This window comes from Glycine max, chromosome 11 (genome assembly GCF_000004515.6).
Source record: "Glycine max cultivar Williams 82 chromosome 11, Glycine_max_v4.0, whole genome shotgun sequence".
NCBI lineage: Eukaryota > Viridiplantae > Streptophyta > Magnoliopsida > Fabales > Fabaceae > Glycine > Glycine max.
This window is the reverse complement of record NC_038247.2, coordinates 4,113,391-4,136,657: the sequence shown is the minus strand read 5'-3', so window position 1 is coordinate 4,136,657 and position 23,267 is coordinate 4,113,391. Positions and strand designations below refer to the sequence as shown.

The window sequence follows — 23,267 nt, the reverse complement described above, 5'->3', positions numbered from 1 at the left end:
ACCAAACTCGTTGCCACTTAACTTTGCTTCGCCGCGACCAAAGCTTCCATGGACTCCAAGCTCGATGTCATCCTCCTGAAACTGAATACCATGATACCCAACCAACACTCCTCATATTCCTCCTTTGCGTAGTCCCCACCAACAGACGCTTCTATGCTGGCCTTACTTCCAATGGCAATTTCCCACCATCCCGAACCCAAAACAAATTCGTCACCACCGGTGGAGCGCTTAACGATGGAGCCACATAACACCGCAACCAACCTCCCCTTGTTGAATTTGCTGCCCATGGCTAGAAAAGGAGACGGTCCCGCTATCAAAATTGATTCTGGTACCTCCTACTTCTGTGTCGGGGTGTGGCAACACCATTGTGCCGAAATCATCGCCACTAACTAGTGTAATAGAACCACGTTGTCTTACTTCACTTTCACTGAATGTTTGATAAGTGACGTCGTCGTGGTCAAGGACACAGGGCTCAACCACCCCTTCCTCTTCACCATCTTTACGATTCTCGTCCCTGCCAAATGGCTCTATCCCCGCAACAATATTCGCTCACTCATTTCTACACCCACTTTAATTTGGGATCTAGGTCTTGTTTTACTGCACCGAACACCTTGAGGACAAGGTGTTTTCATGGGCCAAATAATGATAGGAAGAAGCTACAGCAGGCCCAAGAGGGCAATTAGGAGGCCTACATACCTTGAGGATTATGCTTGAAGGTCTTAGTGCTGCTTGCTCTACAAAATCTATTAGAGAAACTATTAGTGAAATTCTGTTACTAGTGGATTATCATTTCTATTATGTTTTTTACCTGCTTTTGTTATTTTGTGAGTGACTAAGGATTATCCTTTCTACCTTTGCACTGGCGTAGTAGCCTATAAATACATGAAGGATCAATAAAATGAGCAAGTATTATCCTCTGCAAATTTCCTTATCAATAGAATTTAATAGTTTATGAAGGTTACCTTGACCTCAAATTCAAGACCCATTATCTTTTGCTCATAACAAAATCATCCTGAGAACCATTCTTTAAAATACCAAGGATTCCGTAGTAGGCTAGTAGCCAAGAGTTCAACCAAAGACATAACTTCAATGCTTCAAGTCAGATTCATTAGAAAAAGAAAGTCAACAATTTCATACATACTTGTAGTATTGAATTAGTTTATTTTAACACAATAACTAATCTTAAGAAGAGTGTCAAATTAAAGGAAATATTAAACTTGATACTTGTAGTATTGAATTAGTTTATTTTAACACAAGAACCAATCTTAAGAAGAGTGTCAAATTAAAGGCAATATTAAACTTGCTTCAGCCAGGTACTTGGGTACATTAGACATGATTTCCATACCACCAGCCACAACAACATTAGATATGTTTAGCCCTTTGCAGAGAAACTTAAATACAAGAATCAAGATTAATAATTAGCAGCATGTAACTTAATTGGTTATACTGTATTGAGAAGGTATCCCCGTCACAAGGGATGAGATAGATCTTTTTTTATTAAGTCATGTTTATATAAACTAGAAGAACATAATATATTTGAACATATAAACTGTTTAAATATATGTTAATATCTTTAGTTTTCACTGTTGTGTATATAGAAAGACTATTTTGTATCACGTAAATTTATTTAAAAATAAAATAGCAAGTATCATCCACTCTTAAAATTTAATGCGCGAAATTAATTTAACATAACAATATGCCTGCATATAATGGTATTATGATAGGGAATATAAATTTATATTACGCAGAAGTGAAGAACATCTATGCGGGAAAATATTTAAAATATGGTTTGCTTCTTTTATTTTTGAGACTTTAATCTGTTCTAAAGCAAAATGAAAATTTATATTAAAAAAAAAGTCAAAATGAAAATTGTGTGAGGGACGGGACTCTTACTGGGCTAACGGGCTTTGTTTAAAAAATTCAAGGAAGTTACTATTTACACTTCCCTGCATTACTTATACACTCCCCTTTATAATTATTATTCCCAAAATACCCTAATTCTAAAACGCAGTAGGAAGAGAAATAACTCAAGGCTGAAGATGGAACGAAGACATTGCAGCCAGGCACTCGCCCTTCCCTCCGTTTAGGAAATTGTCCTTTTCCCTGCTTTTTTTCATAATTATTAGGGTGAGTAAGGAAACCTTTCCTTGCCTTATTCATTTTTTTTTTCTTTTGCAATGTATTTTTAGGATAGAAGTGGAACTTGTATTTTCTTCCAGAGAAAACAAGGTTCGTAGTTTAGTAATGTATTTACAAGGTATTTATCACAATTTAAACGTATAGAAAAAAGGTGTACCAGAAGAAGGGGCCAATGTGATTTTGGGCACCTCAGAAAACCATTCAAAATATTACACTTATTAAAAGAGGCTACCCACTTGAAATTCGCCATCTATCGCTTTTTATATTTGCCATAATTTATTTTTTATGTTTAATGCAATTTAAATTTAAATTCAATTACATTTATTACACTTGTATCACTCCCGCTCTTTAATTTTGTAGTTAAGGGATTGGTGTTTTTAAAGTGTTGTAAGTACAACTTACTCACTTATGAGAATTCTTTTGTAAGATTTTAACATGTGGATATCAATTCAATCCAAATATTATTTCATAAGTCTTTCCACACTTAACCCATTAGTAACCTTGAAAAAAAACTCTCATAATTACCTCATTTATGTTTATAACCAATGTTATTATAACTGAATCTATCTCTTAACAAAAAAAAATTGAATTAGTGACTAAACCAGTAAAGATATTTATTCAAGATTTAACGGTTCAACTGAAATCAAATTGATTTTAATAAAATATTTTTAAAAAAATTATACAATATATTAAAAAAATTAAATTAAAAATAACATAATATACACAAATTTATAATGTTAAAAATTAAACTTTCTCTTAAAAGTGATATAAGTCATGACATATAACAAAAGAAAGTTAAAGAATATGATTTTTGTCCAACCGCCAAACCACCAGTTTTTAGCGGTTTTGTTGCTTCATGCCCCATTCTGAACATCAACTTTGATAGTTTAAACCGATCGGACATGACATCAATTTCTGGTTAAACCAGTTTTATGACAACTATGCTTATAACACATTCCAAATGCATTAGCTCTTTAACTAGTTAAGTGTTTATAGATAATTGCTTTATTATAACTGCAACTAAACCGAGCGGGCAAATTAAAAAATAAATACAAGTTTAATAGAAAAAAAGTTTAAGAATTAAAAATTGAGTTTTGAGATTTACGTGTAGTTTAACTTTAACCTTATATTTATATGATTTCACTTTGCTTGCACATTTAATTTCTTTCTCTTTCTCTTTTAAAGTTCATTTAATTCATTTTTTGACAGCTTTTTTTTTTTGACAGAAATGGAAGTCCATTTAATTCTTACAATTTATCTTTCAAGAAACTTAATTTACTAACAAATTTTTTACTTTCTTGTTAATCTTCTTTGTCAATTTTCATTCTTGCACTTTCAGGGGTTTATTTGTACTTATGTTTATTGTTTTCATGTTATGTTTTATTTTTTAATTATAAAAGTGTGACCTTATTTTTAATTTATTTTTTGTTTTCAAATATTTGTTTAAAAAAGTGGAGAAAAAAGAAATCTGGTTTCCTGTACAAACATTTAAAAATAGAAAACGCTCCCTTAATTTAATTGTTATTTCTTATCAGTCTATTTTGTTTATTGTTTTATCGACTTTTTGTCAGCTTAACTATTCTTTGTTAATCATCTTTCTTGTTGAAAGGTTCGTTTGTTTGCCAATTTATTTTCAACCTGAACCATTCTTTTTATCATTTCTTGTACCATTTCTCTTCTTAACTTTCTACTGTATTATCATATAGAAATAGGACTTACAATTTTTGGTGGTGACGATGACATTCCCTCAATGTCACTACAAACAAAATGGCAGACCCACGCAAGAGTATCAAATGACTAAAAACACCATCGATACAAATATAACATTATTTTTCATACTATTTTATTTTTAATGACTTTTTTAGATTTACAACCAATCTCGTACCAAAATCACCGGAAATTAACAAGGCAGGGATGGATATGCCATGAAATACATTTCCAATCCAAAATTCGCCGGAATGTGATAATTTATAGTCCAATATTTGATCTAAGAGAATTGTAATTTTTTTTTTTAATAAAAATGTGATCACACCCAGATCTCACATGACCGATAATTATGAGAAAAAATATATCATGTTAAAGTCCTATATTAAATAAAGATATAAAGATAATACCAAAATAAATTATATAATTGGGAAGTAATCCTCACCTTACAGATCAATTTTATAAGATTGACTTAAAGTTTAAATCCACTTATTTGGTATCAGAACTTATCTTAAATGGATTTTTATGTTTGTGACGCTATGTATTTTAACTTGTTTAATAGTGGTAGCATGATAAATTAGAGATTAGAACTTCCTAGTATCTTCGAATGTTAACATTAATTATTGTTTCATAACAATTTTGCATCCTTTTTTTCATAATTGGACTCGTGGTATTATATAAATTCCAGTAATCTAATTCAATTTATCAGAACCTTTGGCATTCACTTGATCAAACATGTGTCAAAGTCGAAAGTATTTGATAAATTGAAATTAAAGGCTAGAGCTGAAGGCATATTCTATCCTTTCTTTCTTTTTAGTTATTTTTATTAACTTGAAAGGGAAGGCATTATGAGATAAGCATGCTTTGAACTATTATCGCTTCACTTAAAAGTGTTAAAATATTCTCCATTGCCTCCTTGATGATGAAGTCACATGCCTATTCAGAAATTTGAATATTGAACAATAGCGAGAGCAAAGTTTGAAATTATAACCTTTTCGTTTCCATTAAGCAAATGAAGTGGCCTAAATTGAACGGAGACATCCCTTCCAATTTAATAGTAATAATAATATATCTATTTGTCTATCCTTTGCTTTAGATATCGACATATCATGCCCTTTCACTTTGAAAAATGTTTATTTATGCAGTAAAATAAAAAAAAAGTTATAAATGTAATCAAATCAAATAAAAATACATGAAATTAATAAATATAATTCAATTGATAACAGTTTGTGAGAAAGAATTTATATTTGATCTTTAATAGACTTTTAGAAAAAGATGATAGACTTAAATGTGACTATGGTTGTTTTGTTAATAAAAAAATAAAAACACACGATGAGATGGGGAACTCCGTGTCCGTGCATTTAGTTGTTGAACTCTAGAGACCTCTCATCCGTGAGACACGCAATTGTTAATGCATTTTATATCAAACTACACTTCCTATTCACTAGATTTGTTTTTTTGTTAACGTGTGGCTTTGAAGTTTGACGTTAATAATTAATGAATTAAAAATCAAATCATTAAGTAATTAATAATTAACCGTATTTAATATCTCAAAATAAAATGTATTTGATATTATTTTCTTAAATAATTACTAGCAAAATAACTATTTAAATTTACTTTTAGTTTCTTTAGTTTTAATCTTGTGTAATTTTCTTCTCTTAATATTTTTAAAACCAATTAAATTTATTTATTTTTAAAATCAAGTAAGTTTAATAGATACGTTCTTATTTTTATTCAAAACTTTTAAAATATTTTTTTATTTATATATTTTGGATTTTGTGATTAATTTAACATATGAAGTTACTTAAAAAATAAAAATTGGAAATTTTGTAAAATTTAGGTAATATTTAAAGGATTTTACACATGTAATACTAGGATTTGAAAATAAAAATCTAATATTTTTATTTTAAATAAAATTTATTTTTTTTTATCGAGAATTTAAACAAAATTATTGATTTAATTTATTTTAAGTAGAAGGGATAAATTTAAGGATTTTGATTAAAAGAGAGTTTAAAGGGGATCAAACTTGATTAACTTAAAAAAAACTTAATTAATTTTAAAAAAATATGAGAACTAAAATCACATAATCCAAATTAAAAGATTTAAAGATTTAATTAAGTCTAAAATACTTTCAGACAAAATTTAGATGTAGTTTTTTAAATGTTAACATTTTGTGTTGTTCTCCAAATTAAAATCAGAGTTTCACCTATAAAATCATTATTGACTTTTTATGCTAATATTTTTTATATCAATTTATATCTCTCTCTTCCTATTATCTCAAACTACATTTTTTTATCTCTATTTATATATTTGATTTTCTTAATAATCTATTGTGTTCAATCTACTTCTTTTATTACTATTTTTGAAAATGAATCTCAATAGCCTTTTAAGAAGTTATCAATAATTAAAATTGATTATATATTTCAATTTATTTTTTATATCATAAATGTAAAACATAATTGATATACTTAAAGGTATTTATTTATTAAATTTTTAATTATAAAAATTTATATAAAAAATGTTTATCTAATACAATACACATGCTAAAATACTATTATATCAATGTGCCATTCATAAAATTCAAATTATTGATTTATTTTTTTGATAATGATGAAATTTTTTTTTTAAAGACGGGGAAGGGAAAATTTAAGGATTTTTTTAATGCATGATTAGTGTATAATTTATCACATTACCAACCAATTAGAATTTATTTTTAAGTATGATTTTTAAAATAAATATTGCAACAATAAACAATCTTATCGAACACAAACATTAATAACTGGATGACTAGGGTAATTTTTTTTTGTTGCCAATGTATTTAAATTAAATCCTCTTTTTTTACAAGAATTAAATCCTATTTTAAATACCATGTGGCGGAATTAATCTTATCATCAATTTTGTTAGTAGGAGATTATTTTATTAAGAATGTAATAAGTCACCCATGGTATTTGATAATCAAAGGTACGAATAAGACTTGGTTACTATGAATGGATCTGAGTAGTTTTTCGTAAAATTTTAGATGTAGAAATCAAATTATTTAGACTACCTAATATTGTAAAAGTTTAGTGCGTGGACGAGTCTTCATAAAATTAATTTTAAATTAAAGTAATTTTAGATTAACGTGATTTTATATAATTGATTTTGAAATAAGATGATTTTTGTTTGGATAATATATATTAAAAAATTAATTTTTAAAAAGAATGATATTTAGATACTTTTAGTCATAATTGATTTTGAAAGTAAAATTATTAAAATAGACCTTTAAGTCTTTGAATACTTATTTGTTATTATAATTTATTATTTTTTGATATACATATAAATAAATTAAAATTAAATAAATATATAAACTCGTATTTATTGTAAAAAATTAAAATTAATATAAATACACAAATATATCTAAATTAAAAAGTACAAATAAGGAAGTCTTAAGAAATAAATTTTTAGCTACCGAAATAAATGAAATCTTAAAAAAATATGAATGTTCAACAAATATAATATAATCTGTCATATAAAATATAAGGGTATTATAAAGAAACATATAAATAATAATATTTTATGATTTTTAAATTAATTTATGTTGAATTAAAAACTTCTCTTACCTACTTCGAAGTTACTATGATCTTAAGAACAGAAAATAAAATTATAAAATTGATATTAGTCAAACCAAACATACTCTTAGTCTTTTAAAATTTTGCTAATTTGCTAATCAATTGTTGACCCCTTCTCTAATTAATCTTTCAAAACAACTACAGTCAGATCACCGTCTTGATTATTATTTTCAACATCTCTTAATTTAGCAAAGAAATTGTTTATAAGCGTGTTTCAACTTTCAAATCTAATTTTTGAAAAATAATATTCAACTTTTAATAATCTCCAAAAACAGTAAAAGAAAAAATTAAAAAAAAAATGCATAAAGGTAGCACAGAACAGAAATAGTAAGACAAGAAGTAGTACGATACCTAATCAGTTGTTATGTGATGTCAGTGTAGTTCCCAATCCTCACCAAATTTGTTGTCCTTTTATTGTTAGAAAGAACTTTCCCCTTATCTGCAAAAACACATACAGAACAGAATCTGAGAACCAGACCCTCTCAAACCGGAACCGCAAATGAAGCCCAAGGTAACAAAGTTCCATTCCTTGCCAGCTAGTCAGCTATGTTACATTTATATCCGCATTAAATGTTGTTCTTCATGTCACGCCTTTCTGAATCCTTTTTTTTTTTTTTAATTTTATTTTTATACATCTTGAAAATCCATATGATCGATGTTTCATTTTCTGCAGAGCATTCGCATCCGTAACTTACCAACGCACCTGCTGCTAATCGCTGTTTGTCTGTTCACCTCTTCGTCCGCTTCCAAGGTCATTTTCTAATAATTTTTTTTTAGTTTTGAATATTAGAATTTCTAAAAAAAAATAATTCTGACTGAGTCCGAGGTAGCAGATCGGAGAAAATTGTGGGTCAGACAACAAATGCGACGCTGGACTCAGCTGCCAAACATGTCCTGCCAATGGAAATACCCGACCAAGATGTTCGCGGACACAACCTTTGAGCCCCACCTCCAAGGTTTGTTCCTTATCCCAATTTCTTATTCATTTTTTCTTATAAAATAAATTAATCACTTGAATTTCTCTGTCTAAATATACTAGTATTTCGAATTAATGTTGAATTGTTTTGGATTTTGGGATTTTGTTGATCAGGTGAAAGGCTTAGCGTTTAACCGGTATTCATGGCTGACGACTCATAACTCTTATGCTCTGGCGGGGGCGAGATCGGCCACCGGGTCTGTCATTGTGGCCCCTATGAACCAAGAAGACAAAGTTGATGAACAACTCAAAGTAAGATTCTCTTCCCTTTTTATTTTTTTTATCATAGGGTATAATAATGTTTAACCATGGATTAAATTAAAAGAAACAGGAAATAGAGATTTGCTGTTTGCTAGAAAGAATTCATAAAGGTTGGAACTGAACTGATATTGATTTATTACTAGTAAATTAGGAACTAGGAATATATCGCAAGGACAACTAAGATTATGCTCGCAAATTTCAAAGGGCATCGATAGTAAATTAACAATACTGATTAAGAAACGAATTCAATTATTCTAATTAAGAAAATAATTTAAAATATTTATTTAAAAACACTGCTAAAAAAGCAATAAATTATATTAATAATTTTTTTATAAAAAGTTAATTGTAGGACGTTTCATGCAAAAAATATTTTTAATTCATTTTTAGAGATTCTATTTTTTTAAAAAAACTTGTAACTTTTCTATTGTTTTTTTTTTCTTCCTTCCTTTAAAGATCAAACAAACAAAATTGGTTTCAAAAGGGGTTGTTGCAATTTGCAAAGATGATTCAATTACAAGGTAGTACTAGTTTTACAGCCACGCATTGCACCGGAATAACCATTACTAATACATAGAGCTTATTTGGGAATTGGTCTTGTCAAACTTGGTTTCCCCATTTAGGAAATACTACTACATCACTGTCACTCAATTGAGATTCTAACGACGTTGAGATGCGTGCAACTAAATTTTAAATGTGATTGAAATGTGTATTTATATTAATCTTAATTGTATATTTTTTTATTTTTTATAGGTTATATTTTATTAAATCGTATATATTTTTTTTCATCAGAAACAGAGTCAGAGAATTACTTTTATAACTTTTGAACAAGTTCCCCTTTTCTTTAGGAAAACATCGATGGTCAGTGTGAATCATATACTAACTGCCTAATAATTCAAGCATGAAGTAGCTGTCTTTTGACTTTTTTTTTAAATAAAGAAAAAGTCTTGTTTGGGGGGGGTGGGGGGGATTTTTATTGCGAAGTTTGGCATAATATTTATTGGCAATTTTTAAACCAAACAATTACTACATTTTAAGTTGAGTTGCTGATGTGATGAATGAATTAATCACATTTAAACATAATATAATCCATTTAAATAATTCACTCATTTAATTTGAAGGATAAACATCTTGATGATTTAAAGAAAACAATCTGTGAATCCCAATTTTGCACCCGGGTGGTCATTCGCAAAATCTGACTCTAGTCATGTTTCTTTAAGAAATTAAAATGGGGGGTGTATTATTAAAAAAATGAAGTCCTTATATTATAAATTATAAAATTGTAATACAATATTATTCATATATATTTCGGTTTTATTTATAAGAAGTATTCTTATAAATAGGATCAAAGACAGTATTAATATACGATTATGAGTGCTTTAATTTTATTCAGTGTATTGAGATCGACCCCTTTACGCTTTATTTTGTATTACAGAACGGAGTTAGAGGATTTATGTTGGATATGTATGATTTTCAAAACGACATCTGGTTGTGCCACTCCTTCCAAAGCAAATGTTTCAACTTCACTGCATTTGTAAGTGCGTGTGGCCCTGCTTTCTAGTTTCTTGAATGCGACACAAATTGGTCCAAATATTTTGTTGTGGTGTAACTTTCAAATGTCTATATCATTTTGCAGCAACCTGCCATAAACGTGCTTAAAGACATGCGGACATTTCTAGATGGAAATCCATCAGAAATTATCACGATCTTCATTGAGGACTATGTCACAGCTCCTCAGGGCCTAACAAAGGTCTTGAGAGATTCAGGGCTGAGCAAGTACATGTTCCCAGTGTCTCGCATGCCCAAGAATGGTGAAGATTGGCCAACCGTCGATGACATGGTTCAGAAGAATCAGCGCCTAGTCGTCTTCACTTCCAAATCAGCCAAGGAAGCTTCTGAGGGCATTGCTTATCAGTGGACATACGTAGTAGAAAACCAATGTCAGTTCCCTCCTTGGAAAAATGTTTTACTTGTATTTGAGTTCAAACTTTTTGAATATTTCTATAATTTCTTTTCCTTTTTATTATTATTTGAAGTTAAAAACTGTTTCTTAATGTTACTGTTTTGTTGGGTTTAAGATTTAGTTGAACAATAATGATGACAATAAGGTTTAAAGTTAAGATTTTGTGCAAATCATCAATATCTTAAAATTAGCTTATCAAAAAGTATTTTTTATGATTTCTTTGTTATAAAGAATTTTTTAGGGGAAAAAGTGATACAACCTTTCTCTCTTTTTTTTTTTTCCAAAAAAAAAAAGAAGAGCAAATGGTAGTATTATATTTTAGAATGGTGATAACTAATCATGATTGTGAGTGGTAATTTCAGATGGAGATGATGGCATGAAAGCTGGTTCTTGTCCAAGCCGTGCAGAATCACCCGCAATGAACACAAAGTCTAGATCATTGGTTCTGGTCAACTACTTTCATTCTGCTCCAAATCGATCTCAGGCCTGCGCTGACAATTCGGCTCCACTACTTGACATGATGAAGACTTGTCACGAAGCAGCCGGCAACCGTTGGGCCAATTTCATTGCTGTTGATTATTACCAGGTAGTTACTTGTCTAAACTTTTATCAAACCACTCGTTCATTGTGTTAATTATTCATTACTCTCAACTTAGCCAAAAAAAAAGTTCATAATCTATAACTATTGATGATATTAATGATGTTTTATAGAGGAGTGATGGCGGAGGAGCACCACTAGCCGTTGATGAAGCAAATGGTCATCTCACTTGCGGGTGTGACAACATTGCCTATTGCAAGGTTTGGTTTCTCCCACCTTATGCATTGTAACTACTTTTTCTTTTTTCTTTTGAGTAGAAATACCATGATTACTACTTACTACTGCGTTTTTACCACTGTAAGGTAAAGAATTTGAACTTATATTACGAAATGTAGAATGAATAAATTGTGGCAATGTACATACAGGAAAACGCTAAGTCTGGCACATGTGATGTCCCTCCCATTTCTCCACCTCCACCTGCTACAGAAACCCCCTCCACCGGAAACCAGCAGACCCAAAATAACAATCACACAAACAATGCTTATATTGGTAGAACGGCCAAGTTGATGCAATCGGTTGTTGGAATTTTGGCTACGACGACTTTCTTGGCATGGTTATAGAGTGTCATTAGTTTGGGGGAGTTTATAATCATTGAAAATATGTATGCATGTATGTTGTAAACATAGAGTTTAGATGGTTGGGCCAATTTGATTCCGTGTATTGTATGGAATCCGAGTCATTTTTCATCACACGGCGCACTTTATGGCTGTATTGTGAATTGGTTTGTTTAATGATTGAAAGAACTTATCAAACTCTTGTCTCGTGAAAGAACTCCTTTCTATAACAGCTGTTGGTTGTGCACTTTGTTTCTTAAAAAAATGCAGTTCCATTATTGCTCGAGTCAGTAAATGAACTTTCAAATTTGGGGAGCAATTCATGCCTGAATTCATAAAAGTTGAGATCGTTTGAAGATTTGGGAGATCCAAAATACGCAATGGTGGGGCTTCCTCTTTTACACAAGACAAAGTCCAATTATAGTGGCCAGCCACCTAGAGCATGAATACATTAATGGAACTATCCGAGCCTCTCCAAATCGCAACATGAGTTCCCCACTTGACAAAAAAATGGGACTGGAGGACCAGTACGTTGAAGGGGAAATTATTTGTCATCTAATCTAATGCCAACTACTTGTACTGTGTCTAACTAGCAGCATGCAGTATTATGGCCATACAAAACCAAACCAAAAACTAGCATGTGGTATTAGCATTTTAATATGATGTACTCCTCAACTCCACTTTCTAGGTGCATGTCGTTGCAACGTTGACAGTGCAGTATGTTTTGATCAAACAGTGTTCAAGCAGATAAAAACATGATATCCAACGATGATGCATTATAATCTTTTATTGGGTGAATCGAACAATATGGCTAAAATTTACATGAGCAACCTGTGGCTGCAATCATCCCTTATTAGACGGGACAGACAGAATACGGGAAATCTCGATGTGTGGGTTTATGAGAGTATAGACTCATGTATAGAAGGCGCAAACAATGCAGAGCAAAGTATCAAGTATGTTATGTCCGATGGATGCAAATTGTTTGGCCTTCAGAAATGACAGGTTGTAAAGGGAGCCACAATTTTTTTGGCCATTAAAGAGACAGCTATCCAAATTTATTGCTTTTCTATTTGAGGGTTCGATCTTGTCTCATTGGCACACATCCCATTTTCAAGCTTACCATCATCAACTGACACAGACACAGTTACCTCCTCTTTCAACCCATCCCCTACTCTATCATTAGGTGAATGTCCTGCATCCCTTTTAGCTCTGCGATCCTGTAAGTAAAAATCAAGCAGCTCCATAGTGAGAACATCTACGGTTGAGGTATAGATCAAACACAGAGGTTACTATAGCATAAATGAATATAAATACCTTCAACACAATCAAAATATTTATAAACATGATGTTCTTGTTTAAATATGCATTCATACGAAGAGTTCACATATAAACTATGATACACAAGTAGAAACTAAATTTGATGCAGAACTCCATTTTAGGCCGCAAATAGAAATTTCATAATATGGTAATTTAAAGTGAAGAATAAGGGATGGCTTTTTATTTAGTCTTTATTGAACTTTAAATATGTTTCCTTTTAACTTCACATCTTAATTTATACTCCCAGTTAATTAAAGAACAAACACATGATATGCATACCTCACTATGCATTAATTAGCCCTACTCTGAGGTTGAAATTAACTTCAGCAGAAATTATTGTTACCTCTTTGTAAGGGGAATCTTCAGCTTCAAGCATGTGTATCACATGCCCCATTTTAGGCCGCTTTTGTGCATTAGGATCAGTGCAGCGTAAAGCTACAAGAAGAGCTCGTTTTAGTGCTCTTGAAGTTGGTTTCTCAGGAAGCTTGGGATCAAGCACCCCCTCTGGATTTCTGTTGCTAACCATCTTCTTGAGCCAGTCTACCAAATTCACCTGAAAATTTTGTTGAGTTTTCAGTTACAAGTGAAAAATTGCAATGAAAAGGAGTTTCACAACACCGAAATAGATCAAACTAACCTCTTCTGGAGGCCGACTATAATCAACCGGATTCCTTCCTGTAATTAGTTCCATAATAAGAATTCCAAAACTATAAACATCACTCCGTTCATTCAACATGCCAGTACTCGCGTATTCAGGAGCAACATATCTGCCAAAAGAAGAACAATTAAGGGAATTGATGGAAACCCGTCATGACCAATAATGCTTTGAGCAAGCAATGGAGCAACAATAGACAAGGAAGATAATACAAACCCAAATGTACCCATGACACGGGTTGTGATATAGCTGCTGTCAGAGCCAAGGAGTTTTGCGAGGCCAAAGTCTGAAACCTTCGCATTCCACTTCTTACTGAGCAAAATGTTGCTTGATTTAATATCACGGTGAACAACTTTTGGTTCTAACCCCTCGTGAAGATAAGTTAATCTGTTGAAAAGCAAACAACAGTTACAACCCCAAAAAAAGCATATTTCCCAACGGAACAATAAAAAAACTATATTAATTGGTTGTTTAGTGTTGAAGTGTTTACCCTTTAGCCGTTCCCAGAATAATGTTCATTCGAATTTCCCAAGTTAGAGGACTGCAAGGCCCAACATCCCCATGCAGCCACTGCTCTAAATTACCATTGTCCACGTACTCATAAACAAGCATTCTGCAGCGTGAATAATAATAATTAAAAAAAAACCTCATCAGTTCAAAAGTTCATATCTATACTACAAAAAAAAAAAAAAGAAGCAATTTTGGATAATTAAAGAAGAAAGTAAGAATACCTATGAGCTCCTTCAGCACAATAACCAAGCAACCTGACTAAATTCTTGTGGCGAACACGTCCTATAGCTTCCACTTCAACCTTGAACTCCTTCTCAGCTTGGCCCCTAGCGTTATGAATTATTATTATTAGGTAAAACATGGTTGATATTGAAGAAAGAAAATAGAGAAGTAAGTGAGAGACCTATTATTGAGCAAATTTTTAATAGCAACATTCGTATTGTCGTTCAAGATACCGTGATAAACAATTCCGTATCCACCTTCGCCGATAACATTCTCAGGTGCGAAGCCGTTAGTGGCGTCTTCCAAGTCTCTTAGAGTGTACCAGTGGCCCCAACCCAAGTGAGAAACTTCGGGAATGACGGTGGGAAGCTGAACCTCGCCGCTGCTGGGGTCATTGGAGCTGGAGCGAAGCAAGGCACGCTCCGGGTACGAGATTCGGTGGTTCTTCCCAATCTCGAACTGGATTCTGTGGTAGCCGAGGGAGTTGGTTTCCTCTTCGGTGGGAGGAACGGGGTCAGGTTCGGGGTAAGGTTCGGGTTGGAGAGTGGGGTTGGTGTCGAGCCTGATTTCTTGGATCTCTTTGGAGACGTCGGGGATGGAAACAGGGTTGGTTTTGGAAGAGCGCTTGAAGGCGAGCCAGACAGAGATGAGGAAGAGGATGAGGACGATGGCGGCGCCCACGCACACCCCGAGAACCACCCATAGGCGGAGGCCGAAGATGGAGGTGGTGTTGGAGAGCTGGTCGTTCATTGCTGCAGCGCCGGTGGTATTGCTATTCATTCCACCCACTTCAGAAGACAAAAAGAGAAGAGTGAGAAAATGTACAAGAAGAAGAAGAAGAAGAAGCAGTGGCAGCTGGCATGGTGGGACCCGGGGAGAACGCAGTATGGATGCAATCAATTGTAGTGTTGTCACTCTGTTCTGTCTCTTGTGTGCTGTGTGGGAACTACGCTCTTTATTCTCAGAATGCTACGTTTTTGTCTCTCAACTTCTGAATTCTCTCTCACTCAACTTAACCAATTACTAATACCAGTAGCATGTTACAATAATTTCAAATTTCTATTATATGCTTTTTCCATTCTCACCATTATGCACCCAATTTTAGTTCTTGCAAATTATTTTGCTGATTTTTTCAGATTGTTCAAAAGGAAATTTTTATAGGAGTATACGATACTATTACTGTTTTTTAAACAATTGAATAAGTAGTTAAATTTTTTTTTGTATTCTAAAGAAAAATTTGGACTCTGTTTGGTTACACTAACCTGCCTCGCGACGCGTATTGCATTTGCACTATTCATCATTTTGGGGTACCAACGAATATTTTTGTGTCTGTGGACTCTATACTCAATAGGAAAGGGGCTTTTAATTCTGCGCTTTAACTTTTTAGGAACACACATAGACATAGATGCACTTTAATTTCAACGGTGCAAATAATGATTGCTAGTCAAAAATCTGATTCTTTATCAAATGTATTGCTAGTCAAAAAAATATACTACTAATTATTTATAGCAAAGTGTTCATACAGTGTTTAATTCATTAATCCATCAACCAAGTTGAACCTGGTCAATTTAAGGGCGATTTGTTTAAAATTAAAAAATACTTTTTAAACTAGTATTTTTTGAATGGTGGGTTTTTAAGAAGTATATATGATTTGTTTCTTAAAAAAATTTAAAAAATATTTTGTTTAAGAAAAACAGTTTACTTTCAAATAAATAATTTAAACATACAAAAAATTACTTATTTTATTAAAAATATATTTTTAATAAATGAGTTTAAACAAATATTTTTAACTAAGCCAACCTTGATTTGAAATATGCTGACTGCGTTGTTGTTTTAATAAGTTTAGTTATTAAGATGGTTTTATAATTACAATTTTTTAATTCCTATACTTAAAAACTTCTTTTAATCCCTTCATATATTATTTTAAATCTCTTTTAGTATGAGTCCTACCAACTAAAAGAGGTTAAGATAGAATTTTTTTTAAGAGAATTAAAATATTTTTTTTTTGTAATTATAAGAATCAATTAAATGATTAGTTGATCTGATATCTTGTTTAAGAAAATCAAATGATCTGTTGGTATTTTTTTGCTAATTTCAAAATATTTAATTTGAAGTAATTGGCGTTCTTTTCTCTTAAAAAATATTAGTTCAAATGTTTAAAAAAAACAATAAAAGTATATATTAGTTCACGCATTTAATATGCATCAGGGAATTATAATTGAATTAGGTAAGTTCTTCGTTGTTGGTTGGACATAATTCTTAATCGTACCCACCGACATTAATTAGTTTGCCTTGTATATATGGATGCTTAGGATGGCTACAATTCAAGCCTGGTATAAAAATGACAATGAAGAAAACACACGTATGGGCTATACGAGTTTGGTGAGAGTGTGAGACTATCCTACCTTAAACAAGTTCTTATAACCTGTCCTCAACTTACATATATTTAGTGCAGGTAACAGGCTAAAATGTGCACAAGTAATAAATAATTCCCTCGAAAAAAAACTACAATTAAATAATCTTTTGGTGCTATTAAATACGGCCTTTTTTTTTTTTTTTATAAAGAATATGGGTTCTTAATTTCAGTATTTTAAATATTTTAATTTAAATCTGAGTCTTAAAAAAATTACCTATTTGGTGCCCCTGTGCTTTTTGAGCCTTTGGTATGTGTGATATAGTATCATCCAAGAGAGTGCACTTTTAAGGACACTCAACTGTAGACAAATAATTTTCTCTCTAATTCAATTTCAATTAAATTATATTAATTGCAGAGGTAAATATGTGGTTCACAACATAAAATTAATAAATAAAAAAAATCGGCATAAAATTTAAAGTTAAACTTTAGTAGCTTTACTCCTAATTCCGTCTTAATTATATGTTTTGTCCACTTTATCCTCTTATCCTATCATCCAAAAAAATTAATAAAGAACTCAACTACAGTAAATTTACTTAATCTAAAATTTGTAATGGATTCTTCTTGGACTTAATATCAAAGACCATTTACATTTTTTTACATCATCTTACAATAAATTTTACGAGAGAATATTCACGATAGTTTCTAAATAGAAGAGAAGGACACTATATATATTTTATGTTAACAATTGGTTAGGATTGATTTCATTAAGAGTAATAAATAAGTAAAAAATCATGCTCAAATTTTATAAATTTATAGGACTTAATTTTAATTAATTGCAATACGTTCACATGTTATTTGAGTGCTTATTTATTCTCACACTAAAAAATATGCATTGTAGATTTGTAATACAATCATTATTCTGCAAAATACTTCAAAAAACCAAAGAAGAAAAGAATCAATCTTTTAAAAAAAAAATGAAAGAGTATCACAAAAGACCAATGACTAACTTGTTTCAACAACAAAAAAAAACAATCACTTGTTAATAACATCTGGATCTTACATTCTCTTATATGTATTTTGCATCTCCTTTCGAAATTTTCATTTTAAAATGTAAATTTTGTATTTTAGAATTAACTTTTCAAAATAAGAGATGTTGGATACAAATAAGAGAGTAGTGAAACAAATACCCCTTGTTCATTGTTGAAAAGAAAAAGTAAATGCGAGTGTCCCTAGTGATTCATTTTGGCCACTAGCATTCATATTTTCATGTCCCTAGTGATTCTTGCATTTTGAATTACTTGAATTGACAGCAAAATAGCTACAATTTCCAAAAGAATTGACCTGTTTGTTTAAAGCATCTAATTTTTCCTCATTAAGGTCATTACTAGTTGTGATATTCATCTTCCCGAAACCGGGCAATCCAAATTCCTTCTCAATGGAGCAAAACAACTTCCTGATCTCACAAGACAAATATCCAAGGTCACCAGAATCCAGTCTAATGCCAATTGCTTTGTATCTGCTCAGGACATCATCTAAACTCAGCAATGAATAACAATTTCATGATTCTTTGTAAAAGAATAAAGTGATTATGATAAACATGCATGGAAAACTTCTTGACGTACCCTAAATCACTGAGAGCTAATGCAACTACACAAAAGTTAGGGATTCCACTTCTCATGACCTGTTAACATAAGCAAATGTGACTATATGCATAAATAGTTAAACTAAACTAGAACTAGTTTACAAAAAGGCATAAAATAAGGGTAGGATAAACAAGATTTTTACCCAAACCACTGGACATTGCTGGTCAAAATGGTGCTTAGATTATACATGCCTAATAGTAATAGCAAGAAATATAGTTCCAAAGAAAACATTATACACTTACATCATCAGCGTCTACTAGGGCTAGAAAGTTATCAGGAAATGCCAATGCATATGTGAATGCGGCCAGCTCACTTTGATTGGTCTCAGCAAAATTGCCACGTAGTGAATTCGATCGCTGCATAGTGATAAATAACTCAGTTCAGATTATTGTTGTAAAAGAGCAAAAACATAAATATATGCTACAACAATAAATTTATTAAAAACATTTTAATAGGCCCATATACTAAGAATTCCAAAATCAGAATAAATTTCTAACACAGCATTCCATACACTGATACACCTAATAATCCTAGTATCCATTTTTTATATCCCCATATATTCCATGTTCCATGATTAGACGGTAATCATTTATGACAAGAATTGACCAAACCAAATCCCCCTTCCCCAAAACAATTTAGCTAAAAACCAAAAATAAAAAAAATAATAAGGATATAAAGGCTTTAAATCATGAGATCTGAAATTTTCTCAGCCAGCTTTGAACTAAACTAACAAAATCTTTACATGTGCTTGAACCATCTTTTTTACGAATCGATTTGTCTTTAATCTCGTCAAGGTTCTACATATCACAGGACAGTCAAGGTATGTAGAAAAGTAAGCAAAGGAATTATATCAGAAAATGGCTCAAGTCATAAGAAAGCATAACAATACTGATAACTGAAATATATAACTAATATAAGGATACGAAAGGTTTAAAAAAATTACAAGAGGATCTACCTCATCATTTCAAGATTTCCTTTGTTCTATGATTTTATGATATCACTCTCTCTGTAAGCTTACTTGTTACCTCTCAATTCTATTACTGCATTTGTCACTCTCCAATCTTGATCCTATAAGAAATTTGCTCTTTGCCAGTTGTAAATTTTGCCATTACAATATCCAAAGAGGTTCATAAATGTGTGAACTAATTGCACTGCATTGTTTTTCATGAACTGCAGAATATGACAATTTTTTTATAGAAAAAGATAGCATCCCTAGTTATTAACAGGTTTTCCTATATTCCTAGCAAACAGTAGTGCCTCATCACTTGTTAGTTGTTACTGAACTTTTTCTTCCAGTATAAAGATGTAACTCTCTTTTTCACAGACAGTAATTGGAAATAATCAAATACAGTTTTGTCCCTTTAAGCATTATGCAAGAATAGATTAAACAGAATTTTTGTCCCTGTTTTGTCACTATATAGGGTTATTATGTATTACAGACGAAATTACAAGTAGAATGAATTGGAGTTATATTCATTCTCAAGCATCATCTGAATATATATGTCAATAATTTCAATGAAATGGTCACATACCATAAATGAGCTAACGAATGCATGGGAATGAGTGTCACGAAGGGGAATCCCAAATAACATTCCTGCTGCAACGTTGCTATTGGTGTGCCATATGAAAAAGTGAAGTTATACAATAGCAACCTAAGGTATTAAAAAAGCAACGAACCTAAACAAATCGGCAAAAAAGGAATGTCAAGTTAACATGATAATCATGCCACGATATAAATGCTGATATTATAATCAAGAAAAGTTGACAATCAACGCTTGACAATCAAGGAGTATGTTGAAACCAGATTTTAGTTATTTCTTGCAGCATGATGAATTAATTCATATGGCTGAAAATGGGACGTGGTGGGAGATATTAACTGTTTCAAAGGATTTTAGTTCTATCCTGTCATGGGTTTCCCAGAATTTTTGAACCACAATTCCAGGACAGATATACACTTTGCCTAAGTACAATGATTTACCAGAATTTTTGGAACCACAACCAGGATATACCAGGCACTTTGCCCTTTCTCAATTACAATGTACAAACTCATAGGGTAACCACGAACCACTAATAATACAAAAAGCAGAGTTTACATGCCATGCTGCCAAAACCGTGGCTTGCCATCTTAAATTTAAAGTTATGAAGTATCTTTTATTTTTTGCAGTTATTAACAAATCTCAGTTCTACCAAAAAAGAAAAAAACAAATCTCAGTTAGAAATATATTTAATTAATAGTCAGAGTAAATACTAACACTGTACTATATTGGCATTGTGAAAAAACTTAGTCTCCAAAAAAATCCCAGGCATGATAACTGTTAGATATACACATAATTCAATGAACTTTTCCTCCCTACTATAGTACCAAACATAACCAGAATGAAAGTTGTTAAATCGATAATACCTTGTTGCATCAAATCCCCCAATGTAACTGTACTTTGATGCACCCACTCCACCATCAGGCCCCTACATTCAAAATAAGTAGCATTCTTTTGATGAATCATTGAGAAAGGAAAGTATTCCTAATTTTTTTCGTCTATTATTTTTCCAGTATGACTTATAACCTGAGCCCTTCGTAGTCCAAACTCAAGTAGAGTTTTTGGTTTTCCAGCAACAAAACGATGCCTTGCAGCATTAGTAGAAACTAATGATGCAAAATTAATTAGATAGACAAAAGGTGTTTCCAGCAATTGAACAACCTGAACAATAGAAAATTCAATTTAATGCAAGAAGTTGATAGTCCTTGGAAGAAACAAGATTCAAAAGCGACATAAACTGAAAAAGAGTATTTAATGGTAGCAAGTACTCACGGCAATTGGACCTTCAATTCTCAATAGGGGCACCTTAAGAAAAACAACTGATCCTTTGGGAATAGCATAGAACTCAACATCAGAACAGTCAATTCCTCTAAGATAGTCCAGAAAGCCATCCTATGATTTAATCAATCATTATCAAAATTGAAACTTTGTTGTGAAGAGAGAATCTACTAGAAAAAAGCCAGCAGCATCAAACTTTGCGCCAGAGCATGTAAACTAGATCGTGAACTATATTATTTTAGCCTTAAACTTGGCTCCATGCTATTTATAAAAGAAACAGCTAATAAAATTGTCCAATAACACAGTTCCTCGATTCTCTGTATCCAATAAATGTGGAATGAGACTAATTTACTATTTAGTGGCTTCACTCAATAAAACAGAATGTGTCAAACGAAAAGTCTTAGAGAAAGTGTTGCTAACATTTCCAAAAAGAAATGCAATTTTGTTTAGCAGACCTATCTATCTTATCAAGGTAGCACATTCCAGACAATTGTAATCTATCTGTTGCTATTTTTTTTCCATTCAATCTACTATTCAACTACTACGATGATCTTATATATATCTTGTTATTGAAGAAATTTTGGAGTAAAACTAGCGCACACCATGATATGAAAATGAGAACACAATGTACCTCACATGAAACAGACAAATTATTTTTGATATAATCAATGTCTTCCTTGGTGAGCTTGTAATTAGTAACGAACCTCACGCATTCCTCCAAAGGGGTTCTTCCGAAAATACAAATCAAACCTGAAACAAGTTTAATTACACACACAACCACAACCAAACCCAAAAAAAAAAAAAAAAAAGTCATGCATGCATGCATGATGAGGATTCAATAGAACTAAATTACTGACACAGCTTGTTCTTGATGTTTGCCAGCTTTCCAGTATGCATAAGCCATGATGAATTGATATTGATCCGCCAGCATAGGAGTCACCATCGGGTTCGTGGGCCCGCGTATGCCCTGACCCGATTTTTTTCTTCTTGGACATATTCGCTGCCATTGTTGCCGTTGTGTTCTACAAATTAACTAATTAAGCTTTAATATCCTATATATAAGAATCAAAACTCTCCAGTGTGAGTGAAGAGCGAGCGTTTGAATGAAGAAGAAACGTGAGATTTGAATGTTTGTTGAGTTGGAGAGAACTGAAAACACGACGTACGTCCCAAAAACAAATACAAAATGGTTACGGTTCCACTTCTCTACGTTGAACAACACAAAATCAGGTAAGGTTAGGCAATGATCTTTGCTTATTTTTCACACCACGTGGCAGCTTCTCTACGTTCCACTTCGGTTATGGCTTTGCATTTTATCGATCGACATTGTGTTCAACAAGAGTTTTGCATTGATAATCGTTTTCGATAATTTTTGGTGCTGGTCATTTTTATGACAAGCTCCGGAGCATGATACGAATGTCATTATCATTTACTTGCAGAAATGGAATTAATCACGTTCGTTCATCATAACGAATAGTTGTGTGATTCATCGGTCATGCATGATGCATGCATTTTCAGAGTAAAGTTTTGATGTCTTTAAACAGAGAAATATTTTGCCTCAAGAGTTTCGAAATCAAGCAAAGAAAAAATGGATGTATTGACTCAACGCCGCGGGATATGGAAGTAGTTACAGTCCACCGCAGTTCAAGCATACACTTCTTGCATCCAATAATGCTCGCTCCTTCTTTTTATTTTTTTTATAAATATTTATAATTGAGAAAGAATTTACTTGAGTTAGTTGCCAAGTTAAATTAAATTTGAACTTAAAATTAAAAATGTTTAAAAGGAGTAAACAATAAATAAATTTCAATATACGTGTTAGGATATAATATGTGGCTTAACGATACAGTGATAATACTTTTGGTTAGTGAATAGTGACAGTGTATTGTTAGATGAGCTTGATTATTGGGTATTTACTGATTCTTATGTATTAAATACCTTGTGACCAAGT

The 23,267-nt window shown here is 31.8% G+C and overlaps 2 protein-coding genes and 1 pseudogene across 2 annotated transcripts; 1 reads left to right on the top strand and 2 right to left on the bottom strand.

Annotated features, from left to right (window-relative positions):
- The first annotated feature begins 7,785 nt into the window (after window positions 1–7,785).
- On the top strand, window positions 7,786–12,030 carry LOC100798507 (PI-PLC X domain-containing protein At5g67130). Its single transcript, XM_003539311.5, has 9 exons — window positions 7,786–7,962; window positions 8,125–8,202; window positions 8,285–8,407; window positions 8,542–8,679; window positions 10,121–10,219; window positions 10,322–10,625; window positions 11,011–11,234; window positions 11,360–11,446; window positions 11,612–12,030. The coding sequence occupies exons 1-9, from the start codon at window positions 7,951–7,953 to the stop codon at window positions 11,804–11,806; spliced, it is 1,260 nt and encodes a 419-aa protein (XP_003539359.1). The 5' UTR covers window positions 7,786–7,950; the 3' UTR covers window positions 11,807–12,030.
- A 526-nt stretch (window positions 12,031–12,556) lies between these two features.
- On the bottom strand, window positions 12,557–15,536 carry LOC100797440 (probable serine/threonine-protein kinase At1g01540). The gene is made up of 7 exons (XM_003539309.5): window positions 14,686–15,536; window positions 14,504–14,608; window positions 14,263–14,385; window positions 13,989–14,159; window positions 13,755–13,884; window positions 13,461–13,670; window positions 12,557–13,017 (listed from the first exon to the last, which is right to left on the bottom strand). Exons 1-7 carry the CDS (start codon window positions 15,282–15,284, stop codon window positions 12,856–12,858), a joined length of 1,500 nt encoding a protein of 499 aa, XP_003539357.1. The 5' UTR covers window positions 15,285–15,536; the 3' UTR covers window positions 12,557–12,855.
- Window positions 15,537–18,035: 2,499 nt separating this feature from the next.
- Window positions 18,036–22,373, bottom strand: LOC100811442 (nicotinate phosphoribosyltransferase 2-like; annotated as a pseudogene).
- Between the last annotated feature and the right edge of the window lie 894 nt (window positions 22,374–23,267).

Bases quoted from the DNA above. Each gene is read 5' to 3' on its own strand.
- LOC100798507 (XM_003539311.5), top strand. The intron at 8,203-8,284 runs GTCATTTTCTAA...CCGAGGTAGCAG, and splicing joins CCTCTTCGTCCGCTTCCAAG to ATCGGAGAAAATTGTGGGTC. The intron at 11,447-11,611 runs GTTTGGTTTCTC...ATGTACATACAG, and splicing joins ACAACATTGCCTATTGCAAG to GAAAACGCTAAGTCTGGCAC.
- LOC100797440 (XM_003539309.5), bottom strand. From the start codon at position 15,284: ATGAATAGCAATACCACCGGCGCTGCAGCAATGAACGACCAGCTCTCC. The intron at 14,160-14,262 runs GTAAACACTTCA...GCTTTTCAACAG, and splicing joins ATTCTGGGAACGGCTAAAGG to ATTAACTTATCTTCACGAGG. The intron at 13,671-13,754 runs GTTAGTTTGATC...CAAAATTTTCAG, and splicing joins ATAGTCGGCCTCCAGAAGAG to GTGAATTTGGTAGACTGGCT.